General features: G+C 52.0%; 1 protein-coding gene across 1 annotated transcript in view; it reads left to right on the forward strand.

The window, feature by feature from the left end:
* LOC129627972 (beta-galactosidase-1-like protein 2) overlaps positions 1–18,850 on the forward strand; it is a 37,562-nt gene that overhangs the window by 9,413 nt on the left and 9,299 nt on the right. Inside the window, exons 7-11 of the mRNA XM_055547394.1 lie at positions 2,765–2,833; positions 3,205–3,300; positions 5,259–5,367; positions 13,797–13,889; positions 15,257–15,338. Of these exons, the coding sequence (XP_055403369.1) occupies positions 2,765–2,833; positions 3,205–3,300; positions 5,259–5,367; positions 13,797–13,889; positions 15,257–15,338 (449 nt within the window). The remainder of the gene's footprint in view (positions 1–2,764; positions 2,834–3,204; positions 3,301–5,258; positions 5,368–13,796; positions 13,890–15,256; positions 15,339–18,850) is intronic.

Genomic DNA, 18,850 nt, shown 5'->3' on the forward strand with positions numbered 1-18,850 from the left:
GCCCTCCTTTTGTTGCCGACCAGGGTTCTAGGGCTCTAATCAGTAGGCACTGACCAGAGGCCCGAGGAGCAGGACTCCTTTTTGCCCTCCTTTTGTTGCCGACCAGGGTTCTAGGGCTCTAATCAGTAGGCACTGACCAGAGGCCAGAGGAGCAGGACTCCTTTTAGCCCTCCTTTTGTTACCGACCAGGGTTCTAGGGCTCTAATCAGTAGGCACTGACCAGAGGCCAGAGGAGCAGGACTGCTTTTTGCCCTCCTTTTGTTACCGCCCAGGGTTCTAGGGCTCTAATCAGTAGGCACTGACCAGAGGCCAGAGGAGCAGGACTCCTTTTTGCCCTCCTTTTGTTGCCGACCAGGGTTCTAGGGCTCTAATCAGTAGGCACTGACCAGAGGCCAGAGGAGCAGGACTCCTTTTTGTCCTCCTTTTGTTGCCGACCAGGGTTCTAGGGCTCTAATCAGTAGGCACTGACCAGAGGCCAGAGGAGCAGGACTCCTTTTTGCCCTCCTTTTGTTGCCGACCAGGGTTCTAGATCTCTAATCAGTAGGCACTGACCAGAGGCCAGAGGAGCAGGACTCCTTTTTGTCCTCCTTTTGTTGCCGACCTGGGTTCTAGGGCTCTAATCAGTAGGCACTGACCAGAGGCCAGAGGAGCAGGACTCCTTTTTGCCCTCCTTTTGTTGCCGCCCAGGGTTCTAGGGCTCTAATCAGTAGGCACTGACCAGAGGCCAGAGGAGCAGGACTCCTTTTTGCCCTCCTTTTGTTGCCGACCAATGTTCTAGGGCTCTAATCAGTAGGCACTGACCAGAGGCCAGAGGAGCAGGACTCCTTTTTGCCCTCCTTTTGTTGCCGACCAGGGTTCTAGGGCTCTAATCAGTAGGCACTGACCAGAGGCCACAGGAGCAGGACTCCTTTTTGCCCTCCTTTTGTTGCCGACCAGGGTTCTAGGGCTCTAATCAGTAGGCACTGACCAGAGGCCAGAGGAGCAGGACTCCTTTTTGCCCTCCTTTTGTTGCCGACCAGGGTTCTAGGGCTCTAATCAGTAGGCACTGACCAGAGGCCAGAGGAGCAGGACTCCTTTTTGCCCTCCTTTTGTTGCCGCCCAGGGTTCTAGGGCTCTAATCAGTAGGCACTGACCAGAGGCCAGAGGAGCAGGACTCCTTTTTGCCCTCCTTTTGTTGCTGACCAGGGTTCTAGGGCTCTAATCAGTAGGCACTGACCAGAGGCCAGAGGAGCAGGACTCCTTTTTGCCCTCCTTTTGTTGCCGCCCAGGGTTCTAGGGCTCTAATCAGTAGGCACTGACCAGAGGCCAGAGGAGCAGGACTCCTTTTTGCCCTCCTTTTGTTGCCGACCAGGGTTCTAGGGCTCTAATCAGTAGGCACTGACCAGAGGCCAGAGGAGCAGGACTCCTTTTTGCCCTCCTTTTGTTGCCGCCCAGGGTTCTAGGGCTCTAATCAGTAGGCACTGACCAGAGGCCAGAGGAGCAGGACTCCTTTTTGCCCTCCTTTTGTTGCCGCCCAGGGTTCTAGGGCTCTAATCAGTAGGCACTGACCAGAGGCCAGAGGAGCAGGACTCCTTTTTGCCCTTCTTTTGTTGCCGCCCAGCGTTCTAGGGCTCTAATCAGTAGGCACTGACCAGAGGCCAGAGGAGCAGGACTCCTTTTTGCCCTGCTTTTGTTGCCGACCAGGGTTCTAGGGCTCTAATCAGTAGGCACTGACCAGAGGCCAGAGGAGCAGGACTCCTTTTTGCCCTCCTTTTGTTGCCGACCAGGGTTCTAGGGCTCTAATCAGTAGGCACTGACCAGAGGCCAGAGGAGCAGGACTCCTTTTTGCCCTCCTTTTGTTGCCGCCCAGGGTTCTAGGGCTCTAATCAGTAGGCACTGACCAGAGGCCAGAGGAGCAGGACTCCTTTTTGCCCTCCTTTTGTTGCCGCCCAGGGTTCTAGGGCTCTAATCAGTAGGCACTGACCAGAGGCCAGAGGAGCAGGACTCCTTTTTGCCCTTCTTTTGTTGCCGCCCAGCGTTCTAGGGCTCTAATCAGTAGGCACTGACCAGAGGCCAGAGGAGCAGGACTCCTTTTTGCCCTGCTTTTGTTGCCGACCAGGGTTCTAGGGCTCTAATCAGTAGGCACTGACCAGAGGCCAGAGGAGCAGGACTCCTTTTTGCCCTCCTTTTGTTGCCGACCAGGGTTCTAGGGCTCTATGGGGACTAGGTGGTCCCCCACTTGGTGATGCTGCGTGGAGGGGTCCTGCATGGGCCCTGCTTTTGCCCCCCGCACCTTGGAAATGGCAGCTGGGTTCTGGGTCTCCCTGTGTCTTGGCCGTACTTTGCCCCACGTGTGTGCGGTTGTGTTTGGTCTCTTATAGTTTCTCTGTATTTTGTTGCTGTATTTTGTGTTTTTCCAGGTGCAGGCACCTCGGCAAGGGTTCCAGGTCTTAGCCTGCCTCATTTTTAACTGCTTGCCCATAAAGTTACTTCTTTCTCTGGTGAAGATACAGGATGATGGAGAAGGGGGAGGGAGGGGTGCCCCCCATCTCCTGGCCCTCTGCCCTTCTCTGGGGGGCCGGGTGGGGGAGGGCTTGCCCTGCTTCTGCAAGCTCCCCGATCTCTCCAGTTTTTCTCCATTCCAGCCCTGACGCCGCTCAGACGGCGTACCTGAGAAATCCGTCTTCAGCCGTCATGAGGGTTTTAGGGACGGAGGTGCTGGTCTGGGAGACAGAGTGGAGAACCACTGGGGGCCTCACGCCTGTCACCCTCTTCCCTGCCACAGCTACGTCCCGTGGAACCTCCATGAGCCGGAGAGAGGCACATTCGACTTCTCCGGGAACCTGGACCTGGAGTAGGTTCTGTGACCCGGCTGGGGTGGGGCTGGGGGTCTGAGGGGCGGGAACCCACAGGCCATCTGGGCAGAGGGGGCCGCGGGGGGAGCCTGTGCTGGCCCCACGCTCTCCATCACGACCCCGCCACCCCCAGGCCGGGCCTGTCCCCCAAGCACAGTCCTGCGGTCCCTCCCCAGAGCGGCTGCGCTGACATCCCAGGCTGGGGCCCCGGGGGGGGGGGGTGGGGGAGGGCGTCTCTGCTCTGCGGGGGGCGTCCTGCCCTCAGCGTCCCCAGCCCCCCAGGGAGGGCCGGGCCGGTGAGGAGAGGGGCCGCTGGGCCATGTTCCCCCCCGGCTCCGAGTCCTGAGAGTGGGTTACTCCGACCCCTCAGGGCCTTCATCCTGCTGGCAGCAGAGGTGGGGCTGTGGGTGATCCTGCGTCCAGGCCCCTACATCTGCAGCGAGGTGGACCTCGGGGGCCTGCCCAGGTGAGCGGGGCTGGGCCTCGGCCGTGGCTGGGAGTGCCCTGTGCGCTCACGTGAGCGCTGAGCACCCCGTGGGCTGATGCTGCTGCCTACATGAACGTTTCACCCTGCGCTGAGGCTCTTTTTCAGAATAAGTGGCCCCCAAAGGGCAGCCTCGTCAGTGACGTCACAGTTGCTGTCCTCGTCAGATTCCACGTGGCTCCGTGCCGCAGGCGCGGGAGGCCGTTCTCAGGCGCCGGGCCCTGCTGTGGGGCTCGGCCTCGGTCCGGTCCCGCCCACTCCAGACGGGCCTCACTTTCTGAAAAACAGGAGAAGTCAAACCCACCCTCCTGTTCCTTAGGTGTGCTACGAAGCATTTGTTTTTAAGGGCAAGCATTTTGATAACGTAGAGGAGAAACACGCAGTTTGAGTTTTATCTTTCACCTTCAGATCTCAGGCCCTGATGAGCTGTCTTGGGATGGGGTCTCCAGAGGAGTCAGAACCATGCCTGTGGTTGACTCAGGAGTCGGGCAGGATTACCTCGAGCCAGGGTCAGCTCTGGTCCCAGGTGTTACCACCACTAGTAATATTCCAGCAGAAGGGTTTCCTGTTGACAGGGTCCATGCCTGTCAATCCTGGGGGCCGAGAGAAGGGGTCTGGCTGCTAGCTGGTTCTAGCTGCTAGTTCCCTCTCCCGGGTCCGCCCCCCAGAGGGAAGCGGGCTGGTCCCATGTGCCGCCTTCTGCTCTGCAAAGGCCTCACTCTCATCTCCAGGGCAACCAGGCCTGCCCCACTGCCCAGACCCCTTCTGTCGCTGGGCCTTCAGCCCGGCGAGGGGCCCTGAGGCTCACACAGCCTCGCCCCTCCTCCCCACGGGTTAGAAACCCTGTGTCCGCAGTGCCCAATTAAGTCTGAGCTCTGAAGCCCTCAGGCCGCCCTGCACCCTCCGCTCAGGTCCTAGGCGGGCATTCTCAGGAGGTGGAGCTGAGCGTGCTGCAAACAGACGGAGTCCCAGCGGGGACCAGAGACTAGAGCTTTCCCTGTGACGGACGCGGGTGTCGGGCCCCAGGAGGCCGTCTCTCCACGGTCACCCAGTGGCCTGATCCAGTGATGGCTTTCTCAGCCTGTTCAGTTCTTCTGGACCAGGATGCGAGAAGCACTGGGGCCTTTTGTAGGAAAACATAAATGTTCCTCAGAATCTGTATGAGAAGGAAAACACCTTGGCTGCAGTTCTGGAAGTGGTGCTCCGTGCTTACCTGTGGGATGAACACCGCAGGCAGGCCAGGGCAGGGTTAACCTTCTTTGTCTCCAGCTCCTCCTCCCTCTCCCCTCTCCCCTCCCCCACTCCCCCACACTTTCCCCTCCCACTGCTCCCCCTCCGCCACCTCTCCCCCTTCGGCCCAGGGGCAGGGTTAACCTTGTCTCCAGGGTCCCCCCCCTCCCTCCCCCAACCCATCCTCCCTCCCCCCTCCCCCCATACCCCAGGTGGAGCTCTGGATGCTGAGGAGCCCGTTCAGATGGGGAGCAGCTGGACCAGAGAGAGGAGGCCAGACCCCTTCTCTCGGTCCCCAGGATTGCTTTTTCTGATGATAGCAGAAGGCGACCCCTGTGTCCTCCAGTCCCAGTGATCCCTGACCCCTTTCTCTTTGCCCCTCTCTGATGAGATGCTGTGTAAAGTCTTGAGACATGGGCCTTGGCTTCAATGAAAGCTTTGGTCCCTCTGACTGGCAGCCAGACACCTGGCCGTGACTCAGAACTAGAATGGCCAGCGGTGCTGGGTCCTCAGGGAGAAAGCAGGTTCTGGCCTGTGCCAGCATGTGCACTGCATCCTGGGGGTCTGGCCCGTGCCAGCGTCTGCCCTGTGTCCTGACTGGCCTCCAGGGTCACCCCTGGGCTCCCTGAAGCTGCTCCCTTTCAGCCATCATCCTGCTCAGAGCAAACCCCCAGATGGTGAAACTAATCACCCTCCCCTTTTCATTCAAGCTGGTTACTCCGAGACCCTGACATGAGGCTGAGAACAACGTACAAGGGCTTCACGGAAGCAGTGGACCTTTATTTTGACCACCTGATGCTCAGGGTGGTGCCGCTCCAGGTAAAAGAGCAGACTGGGCCTGCCCTCCGCGCCCCCCACCGGTGCCGCAGCCCGGTCAGGCTCTCAGCTCACGGCGCTTCCCGCGGCCGCCACCCTCCTCCGCGGCGGCCTGCCTGGTGCCGCGCTGCCGGGCGTATGCTCCGAAGCCCGGCGCAGTGCGGGCGGGCACGGGGCTGTGGCGCAGGGTGCTGGGGGACGGCTCGTCCGTCCCATCCCGCAGTGCAGGGCCCAGCTCCGCTGGAGAGGCACCCCTGGGACAGCCCCTCGCCTGTGAAGAGGGGGCCTTCTCCTTATAGTCTCCACTGGTGGCGTCCCAAGTCCATCCCTCGGCTCCCAAAAGGGCGCTGCACGGTGCAGGTTTATCATTCAAAACGGATGTCTTAAAATGAATTTGGGCCAGAAAGTGTCTTAATGTGGCATCTAATAATTGGAACCAATGAAAAAGCAGGAATGCAAATAAACTCTTGCTTCTGTAAAAGCAAGAAGTGTGACACTGAGAAATTAGCACAGTTAAAAAATTAGTTCATTGATAAAAACGGCTGTGAGTCAGTGGTTTGGGATAGTCACAGTACACAGATCAAAGGAACTGTTGGTCCTATGTAGGGTGGGCAAGTTAAACACAGGAGACCCCCGTTACATGTGAACTTCAGATAAACAAGAAATACATTTTTTAAGTATACATATGTCCTGAATATTGCATGGGGCAGTTACATTTAAAAATTCATTGCTTATTTAAAAATTATTTGTTGTAAGTTCAAGCATTATAACTGGATGTCTTGTATTTTTACTTACTAAATCTGGCAGCCTCAGTCATGAAAGAAGCAAGAAGCTAGGAAAATTCTTAGTCTAGCTTTTTGCGAGGAAGATGGGCTTGCCAAGACGATTCAGTAAGCTGCCGTAGGCTGGGCAGCAGAGGTGGGGGTGGGGCCGAGGGCCGTGGGGTGGCTGTGTGGGATGTGGCCCAGAATCCTTCTTAAGCACGGAAAGGTCATACCTAATCCAGGACAGTTTTTTCTGGGTGCTGTGCTTAGGCGCTTAGTCGTGTCCGACTCTTTGTGACACCATGGACAGTTGCCCCCCAGGCTCCTCTGTCCATGGGGATTCTCTAGGCAAGAATACTTGCCGGGAGCCGGCGAGAGGCGCTCCACTCGTGACAAAGGTCATGAGGAAGGAGGCTCGGCAGACGCAAAGGCGGGATCGAGCCTCAGGAGTCCCCCTGGATATTCTCGAGCATCTACCCCCAAAACCAGAGTCTGCCTACTTTATTGCTTTGTGCTCTTACCTCTGACTTTACCGGGGGCTGTCCCCCACCACCATCTCGCTCTCCCTGACAAAGAGTTAACTTACAGCTCCAATTAATTAAGTTCCTGGGCATTAGGAGTGTTTAAATCTAAGCCCCTCAGATGGCTCTCTAACTGGCCTGACAAGTTTACCCGGACACCTACAGCTATGCATACGATTGTTTACAGTCTCCCAGCCTCGAGAGGCACGGGAAGCTTAAGATATTCAAATAGCTTAGAGCCTCTCAGAGAGTTAGAAACTGTCAGAATAAAACTAGTAAAAGATATCATTGATGAGCCAATGCTTGCTGCCAAGTTTCCACATCCCCTGTATTGTATCCTTGAATGTATATTAATTAATACAGTTGGTATGTAGAAAAAAATAAGTAGTGGCCTTGGTGCTAGCAACTTTAGACCCTTAAGGTAATAAATTCTTTCCTTTGTTGTAAACCCATTACACCTCTGCCCTATAGGAATGCAGTTTTATCTAACACCTTTGGAAGATGGCGCCAAACCTTAGAATAATTACTCTTAGAGAAAATAAGTCTTATGGTTGACAAACCTTTGTCAAGAGTCATAAAATATTAATAGGCCTTCTGGCCAGAAGATGATGTAAATCACCTAAATCATTTGTATACGATAAATTTGCAGGAAAGAAACCCTAGTTTTTGATAAGGATCAAAGACTGCTGACTTTGCATCCCCTATTATCCTCTATGTGTAACTTAGGGTATAAAAACCCCTGTTGAAAATAAAGCTACGGGCCTTGCTCACCAAAGCTTGGTCTCCCCATGTCATTCTTTCTTCTCAATTTCCAGCTGAGTCTCCATCTGGAGCGCGGAGGTCCTCTGCAACCATTTATTTGCCTGGGCTTCTAAGACCCACTCGAGAAGTTGTCTAAGGTGGGGCACCTTCCGCTATTCAAGAGGGCGCCTGTGGCCTCCGTGGTCAGAGCTAACCTGGTGTCACAGGTTATATTGATTTTCCGCGTAACCAAGCTACTCAGCCTCTTTTCTCCACTGAATTTTCCTACTGAGCTATCCTCATTCTATTACTCTTTATATCTTTGATGAATATTTAAATAGTTGCCGACGCCGTCTCCCCTTCGAATACCCTGGATCAGCTGGGGCTGGACCTCGGCAAATACTGAAGTGGGTAGCCATGCCCTCCTCCATGGGGTACAGATATCTGTTTGGGTCCGCTTTCACTTCCTTTGGATATACACCCAGAAGTGGTTTTGCTGGGTCACATGGTTTTTCTGTGTTTAAGGTTTTGAGGAAAAGTTAAGTGTTCCACAACACACCCTTTTACATCCTCATGGACAGTGCACAGAATTCTGATTTCTTGACACCCTGGCCCACAGTTGCTGTCTTCTGTCTGTTTCATAAAAGCCATCCTAATGGATGTAAAGTGGTATCTCACTGTGGTTTTGATTTGAATTACTTAATAATTAGTGATGTGGAGTATTTTTTCATGTCCTTCCTGGCCATGTATATATCTTCCTTGGAGAAATGTTTATTCCGATTCTTTGCCCATCTTTTAGTTGGTCTGTGTGTTTTTGTGGTTGTAGGAGTTCTTTCTTCAGTGTCAATCAGTATCTTATCAAATGTATGTCTTGTAAATATCTTCTCCCGCCCTGAGCGTGTTCACTCTGAGGGTGTTCGTAAGTCCAGTGCGTCTTGTTTCTCCCTGTGGTGCCTGTGCTTCAGGTAAATCGTTGCCAACTCCAATTTCACGACGCTTCTCCCCTGTGGCGCCTTCTGAGAGTTTCATGGTGTTGCTCTCCCATTCCGGTTTATGGTCTCCTCCGAGTTAAGCGTTTCAGCTGGTGTGCATAACGTAAGGCTCCAGCTTTGTTTTCTGCATGTGCATATCCAGTTTTCTTGCCGTCATTTGTTGAAAAAAATGACTGTCCTTTCCCCATTGAATAGGTTTTTGCCACCCTTGGAGAAAATCCTTTGACCATATGTGTGAGTTTATTTCTGGGCTCTCTATTCTGTTCCATTGGTCTATATATTTGTCTTGAGGCCAGGACCACACGTTTTGATTACCATAGCTGTGTGGTAAGTTTTGAAGTCAGAAAGTGTGAGACCTCTAACTTTGTTCTTTTTTTCCAGCATCGTTTTGAATATTTAGAGTCTCTTGAGATTCCATGTGGATTTTACGATGCCTTTTTCTGTTTGTTTTAAAACACTGGCATTTTGACAAGGATTACATTGACTTTGTAGATTACTTTGAGTAGTAATGACATCTTAATAATATTAAATCTTTCAGTCTATGAACACAGGGTACCTTTCCATTATTGGCATCTTCTTTCTTTTGGCAACATTTTGTAGGTTTCAGTGTGTAAGATTTACCTCCTTGATTAAATTTATTCCTAAATATTTAAATCTTTATGATGTTATTGTATGTAGAAGTTTTCACTGATAGTGCATAGAAACCATTGAATTCTTTGTGCGTTGGCTTCATATCCTGTGGATTTGCCGTTTTGTTCACTAGAACTAACAGGTTTGTTTCTGTATGTAATCTTCATGGTTTTCTACTCATAAGATCATATTGTCTGCAAATAAGAGATAATTTTGCATCTTCCTTTCCAACTTGGATGACTTATATCACTCTTTTTTTCCTAATTGCTCTAGCTAACACTCTCTATACCTTGTTGAATAGAAGTGGTAAAGGCAGGAATCTTGTCTCAGTCTTAATCTCAGAGGAAAAGGTTTCAGTGAGTATGAGGCTGGCTGTGGGCTGTTCACATTATAGCCTTTTTAAAGGTGAGATAGTTTCCTTATATTAGTAATTTGTTGAGTATTTTTATTATGAAATCATGCTGAATTTTTGAAATGCTTTTTTACAACATCATTTGAGGTAATTGTGTGTTTTTTTTTTACCTTCATTTCATTAATGTGGTGTATAACATTGATTTTATTGAATCATCCTTATATTCAGGAATAAACTCCACATTTTCATGGTGTATAATCTTTTTCGTATGCTGCTGAATTTGGTTTTTTTAGTATTATGCTTAAGATTTTTGCATCAATATTCATGAGGGATATTGGTCTGTATTTTTCTTTCCTTGTTAACTCTTCTGGCTTTGGTAATACTGGCCTCATAGAGTAAATTTGGAAGTGTTCCCTTTTTTCAAACTGTTTAGAATTTGAGAAAGATTGGTGTAAATTTCCTCACTAGTTGTAAATCTGTTCAGATGTTTCTTTTTTCACAATTCAGTCTTGGCCTGTTGTGTGTTTCTACTTGAGTCTTTTCTTACTGTAACTAAAGGTTTGTCAATTTTATTAATCTTTTCAGAGAACCAAGAAAAGATTGGTTGCTTTTTCCCTATTGTTTTTCTAATCTTCTCTTTTCCCCCTGCTCATATTTCTTATTTCCTTCCTTCTGTTACCTTTGAGTTTAGTTTCTTCTTTTCCAGTTGCTTAAGGTGAAAAGTTAGGTTATTGACTTGAGATCTTTCTTCTATTTTAAAGTGTTTATAGCGCTTTCATTGTATCCCACAAGTTTGTATGTTGTGTTTTTATTTTAATTTGTCTCAAGATATTCTCTAGGTTTCCTGAGATTTCTTCTTTGAGTCACTGATTAACACTGATTAAACAGTTCACAGTCTTGTGACTTTTCCAGTTTCCTTTTTGTTGTTGGGTTCTACTTTCATCTTTTCTGTAATGGAAATGATACTTTCTATGATTTCAGCCTTAAATTTTGTTAAAGCGTGCCATATGGCCTAGCCTGTGGTTTGTCGTGGAGAGTGGTCCACGTGCATCCGAGGGCAGTGTGTTGTGCTGCTGGTGGGTGGGGTGTTCTGTACACACAGGTCCGGTCTCACTTGTCTGCAGTGTTGTTCAAGTCTTCTGTGTCCTTCTTGATCTTCTGTCTGGTTATTCTACTGAAAATGGAGTATTGAAGTCGTCTACTGTTTTTATAGAGTTGCATTTCTCCCTTTAATTCTGCCAATATTTGCTTTGGGGCTCTGGTGTTTGGTGCATATATGTTTATAATTATTGCACCCTCTAAATTGACCCTTTTATTGTTGTGCAAATATGAATATCTATACACCTGTGTACATTAAATAATGTCTTTCTTTCTCCCTTCTAACAATTTATGACTTAAAGTCCATGTTGTTTGCTACTGTGGTCACCCCTGCTCTCTTTTGGTTACTATTTACACAGAATATCTTTTTCCGTATTTTCTCTTTCAACCCATGTATGTCCACAGGTCTAACATGAGTGTCTTGTAGACAGCCTATAGTTAGGTATTGCTTTTTTATGCATTCTGAAAATCTGTCTTTTGATTGGGGAGTTTAATCCATTTATATTTAAAGTAATTACTGACAGGGATGCACTTACTTTTGTTGTTTTGTTATTTGTTTACTGTGTGTCTTATAGCTTTTTTCTCCCTTATTTCCTTCATTACTGCCTTCGTTTGTATTTAGTTGATATTTTTTTTGCAGCAGATTTTACTAGTTGAATTTTTTAAGTAACAAGTTTTGATTCTTCTTATTTCCTTTTGTGTATATTCTACAGATATTTTGGTTACCATGGGGATTACATACACTGTCCTAAAGTTATGACATTCTCTTTTATATTGATACCATCTTAACTTCAATCACATACAAAAACTCTACTTTTTACAGTTCCATCCCCTTTATATTATTGCTATCACAAATTGTATTTTTATATATTGTGTACCAATTAATATAGACCCATAATTATTTTTATATACTTGTCTTTTAACTCCTGCAAAGAATAACAAATGGAGTTACAAACTAAAATTATATATTTGTTCACATGTTTACCTGTCCCAGGAAAGTTTATATTCTCACCTGGCTTTGAGTTCTCATCTAGCATCCTTTCATTTCAACCTGAGGGACGCTGTGTAGCATTTCCTATAAGGCAAGTCTAGTGGTAATGCTGGAGAAGGCACTGGCACCCCACTCCAGTACTCTTGCCTGGAAAATCCCATGGGTGGAGGAGCCTGGTGGGCTGCAGTCCATGGGGTTGATAGGAGTCGGACACGACTGAGCGACTTCCCTTTGACTTTTCACTTTCATGCATTGGAGAAGGAAATGGCAACCCACTCCAGTGTTCTTGCCTGGAGAATCCCAGGGATGGGGGAGCCTGGTGGGCTGCCATCTTTGGGGTCGCACAGAGTCAGACACGACTGAAGCAACTTAGCAGCAGCAGCAGCAGCAGCAGTGGTAATGTATTCCTTCAGGTTTTATTTGTCTGACAATGTCTTAATTTCTCCGTTATTTTTGAAGGACAGTTTTGCCACATAGAGAAATCTCAGTTGCTAGTTTTTTTCCTTCAGTACTTTGAATATAGTATCCTACTGGCTCTGTCCTGCAAGATTTCTGATGAGATGTCCGCTGGTAATCTCACTGGGGATGGTTAGCAGACATTCGGTCCACACTTAAAGGTCTTTGATGTTTGGTCTTATCCAAGCTATTTAGTGTGGGGCAAATAGGCTCATGGACATTTTGGGTAGAACTAGATTTCAAAGACCTTTTGGCATAACTGAATGTCATATGAACCAAATGTCTTATGGATTGAATATCTTATGGATGTTTTGGACAGGACCAAATGTTCTGCAAGGTTGGGAATCCTTTGTACATGCCAAGTTGTGTTTCTCTTGATCCTTTCAAGAATCTCTCAGTCTTCTGACAGTTTGATAATATGTATTGGTGCGGGTCTCTGGTTTAACGTTACTTGGATTTCACTGAAGCTCGGATCTCTGCCCTTTCTTCTCCTTTTGGCCTTCCTATAGTGAGTGCAATTGTCTGTTTACTGATTTGCATAACGTCTCCTAGGACCTCTTCCCTTGTCTTTATTCTTTTTTGTTTTTGCTCCTCAGAGTCAATAATTCAACATGACCTGTCGTCCAGTCTGCACACTCTTTCTTCTGCCTGTTTGAGTATGCAGTTGAACTCCTATGGTGAATTTTTCTGTTTAGACAATGTACTTTTCAGCTCCAGAATTTCTGTTTAGTTCTTTTTGAAATCATTTCTGTCTCTTTATTGATATTCTCAGTTTGTCCATATGTCCTTGCCTTGATTTCTGTCCATGTTTTTCTTTAGCTCTTTGATCATATTTATGACAGTTGTTTTAAAATTCTTTGTCTCAGTTCAGTGTGTGTGTTTCTTTAGAGACCATTTCTAGTTCCTTTAGACACTATTTCTAGAGATTTATTTTGTTCTTTGAATGAGCTACATTTTCCTGTTTCTTTGTATGCCTTATTTTGGAGGGTTAAAGTTAGGCATTTGTAAAGACAGCCCCTCTCCCAGTGTGTGCAGTCTTCTGGAAAGACCTTTAGTATTTAGTGGGCTCCTGAGCCTTGAGATCAGCCTGGGATGCAGGCTTGAGATATTCTCAGGTATTTTCTTGGTATGTATCCTGTCTGGTTTGTGTGTATGCTTTAAAAAAAAATTCCCCAGCTGCTTTTACAGGTTGATTTCTCCAAGAGTCTCACCCTGGACTCTTCTTGTGGCCTTAGATAGTCTATCATATTCCTCTGCCTGTAATCCCTTGCTCCTGGGCATCCATGGGTCTGTAGTCCCCCTGAAATGTTTACAGGCTGTGACCCATCGCTGCCTTTTGCAGCTTCCAGCCTGAGGTCCAAACCATACCAACGTTTTCTCTCTGATCTCCAAGTCAGATGAGACAGAAACTAGTTCTCTAGGGAGCCCACAAATAGCCCAGAACATTGCAAACAAGTTCCATCTTGCTCCTTCTGTCTTGACGGAGGGGGCTGGAATTCAGGCTGTGTCCTTCTGACTGCACCTTGCTACTCCAGGGAGTAGGTGGGACACAGGTGAGCAAAATCCTGGAATGTGCTACCGTTTTGAATGTGTCTTTTTCTTGACTGGATGTTCACTTGTTTGCTTAAACATTTGGCTTGTTTCCAGAGCTCCTATAAAGTTACTTTAGTCAGTGGTGCAGTTGTTTTTTTGTTGTTTCCCTAGGGAGACAAAGGCCTGGCGCTTCCTTCTCCCTGTCTTACTGACGTCACTCAATTGTATATCAGACCTTTTGAGACTTGCACTTCTGAATGGGATGTTTTGCTGTCACTGGTGATAAGTGTGGTGACATTAGCTGATACGGGTCCCACTACACCCTCAGCTTCTGACTGCTCTCTGTTTTCTCAGTACAAGCATGGGGGACCCATCATTGCTGTGCAGGTGGAGAACGAGTATGGGTCCTACAACAAAGACCCCGCCTACATGCCTTACATCAAGAAGGTAAGAGTCAGCTCAGCTCACCTCTGCGCGTTCCCTCCATGGGCTCTAGTGTGATGTGTGGGCCTGTCACCCAGCACCATTTACTAAGCGGTAAATCCTTTCTCCAGACCTTGACTGCAACAGGGTCCTCACTTGTGCCCTCTGTTGGCTGAGTTTAACAGGGATTTTGGTACATATGGTGCTGCGGGGGGCTGAGAGTAACGGAACTGCCTTGACAGGGCCCTGGAGGCCTTCCTGGAGGTGGAGGTTGCTGATCTGACCCCAGCACTCAAAGCAGCGGCCCCTCCTTTGGCTGCACATTGGCTTCATCTGGGAATTGTTTAAACTCACTGTGCCCGGGCCATATGCCGTCTGTTAAGCAAAGGTCTCTGGGGTGGAGCTCAGACATCCGATTCCAGCGTGCAGGTGGCTGGAGCCCCTGACCGAGTGTGCGGCAGAGCAGGCAAGGGCAGGGCCAGAGCGACACCAAAAAGAACAGGTTCCTACTCAGAGGTGTGCTGCAGTCCATGGGGTTGCAAGGCCTCGGCTGCGATGAGTGACTAACAGCTGCTCAGAACTGGCTCCTTTTGCTTGGCAGCTGAGACCTGGAACAGATGCATCCATTTCTCTACGCCTCTGCTCTCTTCTGTGAATTGGGACTGATGGGAGGGTTGCCTGTCCCAACTGCATGTGCAGTCAAGTCGCAGGCTCAGTGCTGCTCCGGCATCCAGCGAGCGGTCAGCACACAGGACAGTGATGACATCACTGGCACCAGCGTTTTGTACTTGGGAGGGTCGGGCCCCGTGTGCGTCGAGAAAGCCTCAGTGCCTCCAGCTGATCTGATGAGAGCTTCTCCGGCCCCTGGTGTCCTGGGTGACCGCTGCTGTCATGGGCAGAGTCATGTCCATCTGGGGGCTCCTCCGGTCCCTGCAGATGCTCGGAGGTCCTCACCCAGTGTCCCCCTCCTCCCCTGCAGAGGGGCCAGGCTCCCTCAGGGAGGGTGCTATTCTTGAAGCCGGATGGGGAGAGCTCAGTACTTGTCTGGGGCAGGCTCAGCGGGGCGTCTTCTGCCACAGCGCCACCCTGAGACTCCCCTGGGCCAGAGCCCCGGATGCCTGTTCTCCTGTGCCTGTGGGGCTGGACCAGGCTTCCCCAGTCCCCGGGCTGCAGGGAAGGAAGCTGCTCTGCTGTCTCTCTTACCGGGTGGTGACCCTGGTGTCTGGGATGGGGTGCATAAAGGGATGCTTGCCTGGTCTCGAAGCCCAGGGGAGGCTGGGCTCCTGGGACGCAGGTTTCTCCCGGCCCCAGGGCATGCTCCGGGCGGAGGTCAGAGTGTGACGTGGTAGGAGGTGTGAGGAAGGACAGCCTGTTGTCTGACCCCCTCGCAGGCCCTGCAGGACCGGGGGATCGCGGAGCTGCTCCTGACCTCAGACAACCAGGGCGGCCTGAAGAGCGGCGTTCTGGACGGAGGTACCTGCCAGGAGGCCGTGGGAGGTGGGGGCGGCGCCCTGGCCTGAGCTCTTGCGTGCTCGGTGCTGGAGGGGTGGACTGGTGGAGCACCAGGTACACCCAGGGCCCCGCGGATGGCAGGACACGGGACAGCAAGGTGGGCGTCCAGCAGGGTCCCCAAAGAGGCCAGGCAGACCATGGGCTGGTGTCCGGCAGGGACAGCTCACTCGCAGCTTGATCCTCAGGCCCTGTGGGCACCCCCCTCTCCTGGTGCTGGGTCCCCGCCAGCCGCTCCCATTGGAGCAGAGGCCTTCGCCCCGGTCTCCCTGCGCCGCGCCCTCCCCGCGCCCTCCTGGGAGCCCGGCCTGTCCCCGCGGGACGGCGGTCTCTGCCAGCGCCGCGCTCCCCGCGTCCACGCTCACGGCTCCCAGCGCCTCTGCTCGCCCAAGGGCCGTGGTCCTCTCTCCCCGACGCTGCCTTCTGCAAGGCCGCAGTGGCCCCGAGTGACACGTGCGGTGCCCGCAGCCTCCGACCCAGTACCGTGGGCCTCTTCTCTCACTGGCGTCCGGGCACCTCAGGGCAGCCCCTCCCGGCGCGCCTCCCGAGGGGCCCATGCGGCGGCGCTGTCTCGTCGGGTGGGAACAGAACCCAGGCTCTGGGCTGAGGCGTTGGGCCCCGGAGCGCGCTTCAGCCGCGGGGACCACAGAGGAGTCTCGAGCGGCGGGTGCGGGGTCTCCGGGGCCCCTCGTGGCCCCGCCCCTCCACCGCGTGCCCCGCCCCTGCCCCGCCCCTCCACCGCGGGCCCCACCCCCTCCACCGCGGGTCCCACCCCCTCCATCGTGGGCCCCGCCCCTCCACCGCGTGCCCCGCCCCTGCCCCGCCCCTCCATCGTGGGCCCCGCCCCTCCACCGCGGGTCCCACCCCCTCCATCGTGGGCCCCGCCCCTCCACCGCGTGCCCCGCCCCTGCCCCGCCCCTCCACCGCGGGCCCCACCCCCTCCATCGTGGGCCCCGCCCCTCCACCGCGGGTCCCACCCCCTCCATCGTGGGCCCCGCCCCTACCACGGACCCCACCCACGGCACCGCCTCTCTCCTGTGGCCCCCTCCCCTCCACAGCGGGGCTCCCCTCCACCACGGCCCCGCCCCTGGCCCGTACCTGCTCCTTGGAATGATTTTTTTCAGTTAGTTAAATGTGATTAAAGCAAGACTTTCACCAGGTGAAAGAAATCTTGGAAATGCTCATGAACTGAGAGGCTAGCCTTGACGTTTATACAGAAGCGCGTGTGAATAGGCAGTGAGCGGGAACCTGTGTGCAGCACAGAGCTCAGCTGGGTGCTTGGTGAAGACCCAGGGATGGGTAGGGGGCCGCGGGAGGGAGGCCCAGAGGGAGGGGCATGTGTATACCTACAGCTGATCCACGCTGTTGTGCAGCAGACACCAGCAACATTGTGGAGCAGACACCAGCAACATTGTGGAGCGGTTATCCCTCAACAAAAACTCAAAACAACAATGAAAGAAACACGCGGTGCAGCCTCCGCGGCCCTCGCCCCAAGGTGCCCACTTTGAGCTGTTTACCTTTCACTTTGGCTCTGCCTCCGTGACTCTAAATAACCTGCACAGAGAGCCCTGTAGTGTGGACATCAAGTCCTCTCTCCTGCCGCCCTGGCCCCGCAGCTTTGCCGGGTGCAGCTGTCCCCCCACCACTGTCCTGATGGGCACGATACTTGGGGCCTGAGTAAAGGTCCTTACACGGGCTGGGCAGCGCATTGTTGTTCTGGACGGTGTTTGTGGCCAGCTCGCTTCCAATGTAACCACCCATTGGTTTTCCTTTTCTTTCAAAGTTTTTTCTGTCTCTCCTCTTCCCTGTGTCTCTTACACACTTGACCAGCAGCTTCCAGCTCCCATCAGGGTGTTCTAAGACACCTCTGCCTGTCGGAACCTGATCTAGTCCGATGCCCTCACCGTGTCCCTGGCCCAATGGTGGCCCAGGTCCCCTGGAGTCTGGGTCTGGGGACTTTGAAGTGTCGTCCGTCATTTTCTACACGTGCTGCTGTGACTTGGGCCCTGTGTCTCTGCGGAGCCCACCTTCCTCGGCTCTCTGTCGGCTGTCGGCTGGACAGAGCAGTCCTGGAGGCTGCTGCTCCCTGCTGTGCCGTCCCACCTCTTCTCTGGTTCTGTCCTCTGTGGGTCCAAGGCATGTGTTCACCCTCTGCGCCGTGTGGCTCTCCAGCTGCCTGTCTTCTCCTTTGCCTTCTACTTTCTGGGCAGTTTCCTTAACCACCTTCTCCCCATCCTTGTGTTTCCTGCACCGCGTTTTCCTTGAATGCGTTTCTTTTCTGATGGCCTGCTTGCCAGTGGCTGTGACTAGTGCCCTTCCCTGTGGGGTGACTGGACTGAGGCGGCCGTTCCAACCAGGGGAAGCAGGTGTGGGTGTTGGGGTGACTTTCACAGGATTAAGTGACTCTGGAGGGAACCCTTCGGGCTGACATGATGAGAATCTGGGGGCAGGAAGGTGCAGGAGCCATCTTCTGGGCTTCCTCTTCTGCAAGTGCTCGGACCTCTGGGGCTTGGCTTTCTTAGGGGGCCAGGCACAGGGTGAGGGGAGAGGTGGCTGGAGGGGGCCACTGGGCTGCGGTGGGTCATCACCTCTGCTCTCACAGGCTGGTTACGACCCCCCAGCCCCTTTCCTGGCTCCCCAGGTTTCCCTGTACCATGCCCTCTGAGAGTCTCTGGCCGCCCCGCCCCTCCTCACCCTCCTTCCTATTCTCTGGCTCTGGAGGGGGTGGGATGGAGAAGGTGCAGGGCTCCCTCGGCTGGTTTGACCTGTGGCTCCGAGGTTTCTGCTGGGCTGGTTCAGACTGGCCCCCTGTCGGTGTGGCTCTTCATGTTAGGTGAGGAGATTCCGGATGTGGGGTCTTCTCCATAGCAAGTGGGCCTCCCGGGGTCCCAGCTGATGTTTGGCTTTTTAAAAACTTAATTAATTTTTTATTAGAGTTAAGTTGCTCTCCAGTGTTGTCAAGATCTCTTTTTCGGTTTTTGTTTACTCACCACGTGGCCCCTGGGACCTTCCTTCCCCGACCAGGGATGGAAACTGCACCTCTGCAAGGGACACACAGTCTTACCCACCAGATCTCCAGGGAAGCCCCGTGATCAGGGCTCACGCTCCACAGGAGACCACCCAATGAGCATCCATCTTCCTGGGCACAACAGAGCTCAGGCCAGGGCACGTGAGCCCCTCTGTCCAGGGACAGGAAGCAGGCAAGAGCCTCGGAGCCAAATTCTGCCTGAGGGTTGGCCGCGTCCATGCCTCTGGGCCAAACATGGCACATTGTTCTTGGTTGTGCTTTTCCCTGGTGGAAAGCCAAGGGGACTATCGCTGGGGATGGGACAGAACACTAGCCCTCATCTAAGGCGTAAAAGGGGAGTCTTCTTAGATGGTCACCCAGTGCTGGAGGCTGGGGGTGCAAAGTGAACATCAGACTGTGGGCTCCTGTGAAGGAGGAATTAAAGGAAATGCATGCTCAGGTTGTGAAA

Source organism: Bubalus kerabau, chromosome 15 (assembly GCF_029407905.1).
Source record: "Bubalus kerabau isolate K-KA32 ecotype Philippines breed swamp buffalo chromosome 15, PCC_UOA_SB_1v2, whole genome shotgun sequence".
In the NCBI taxonomy this organism is placed as follows: domain Eukaryota; kingdom Metazoa; phylum Chordata; class Mammalia; order Artiodactyla; family Bovidae; genus Bubalus; species Bubalus kerabau.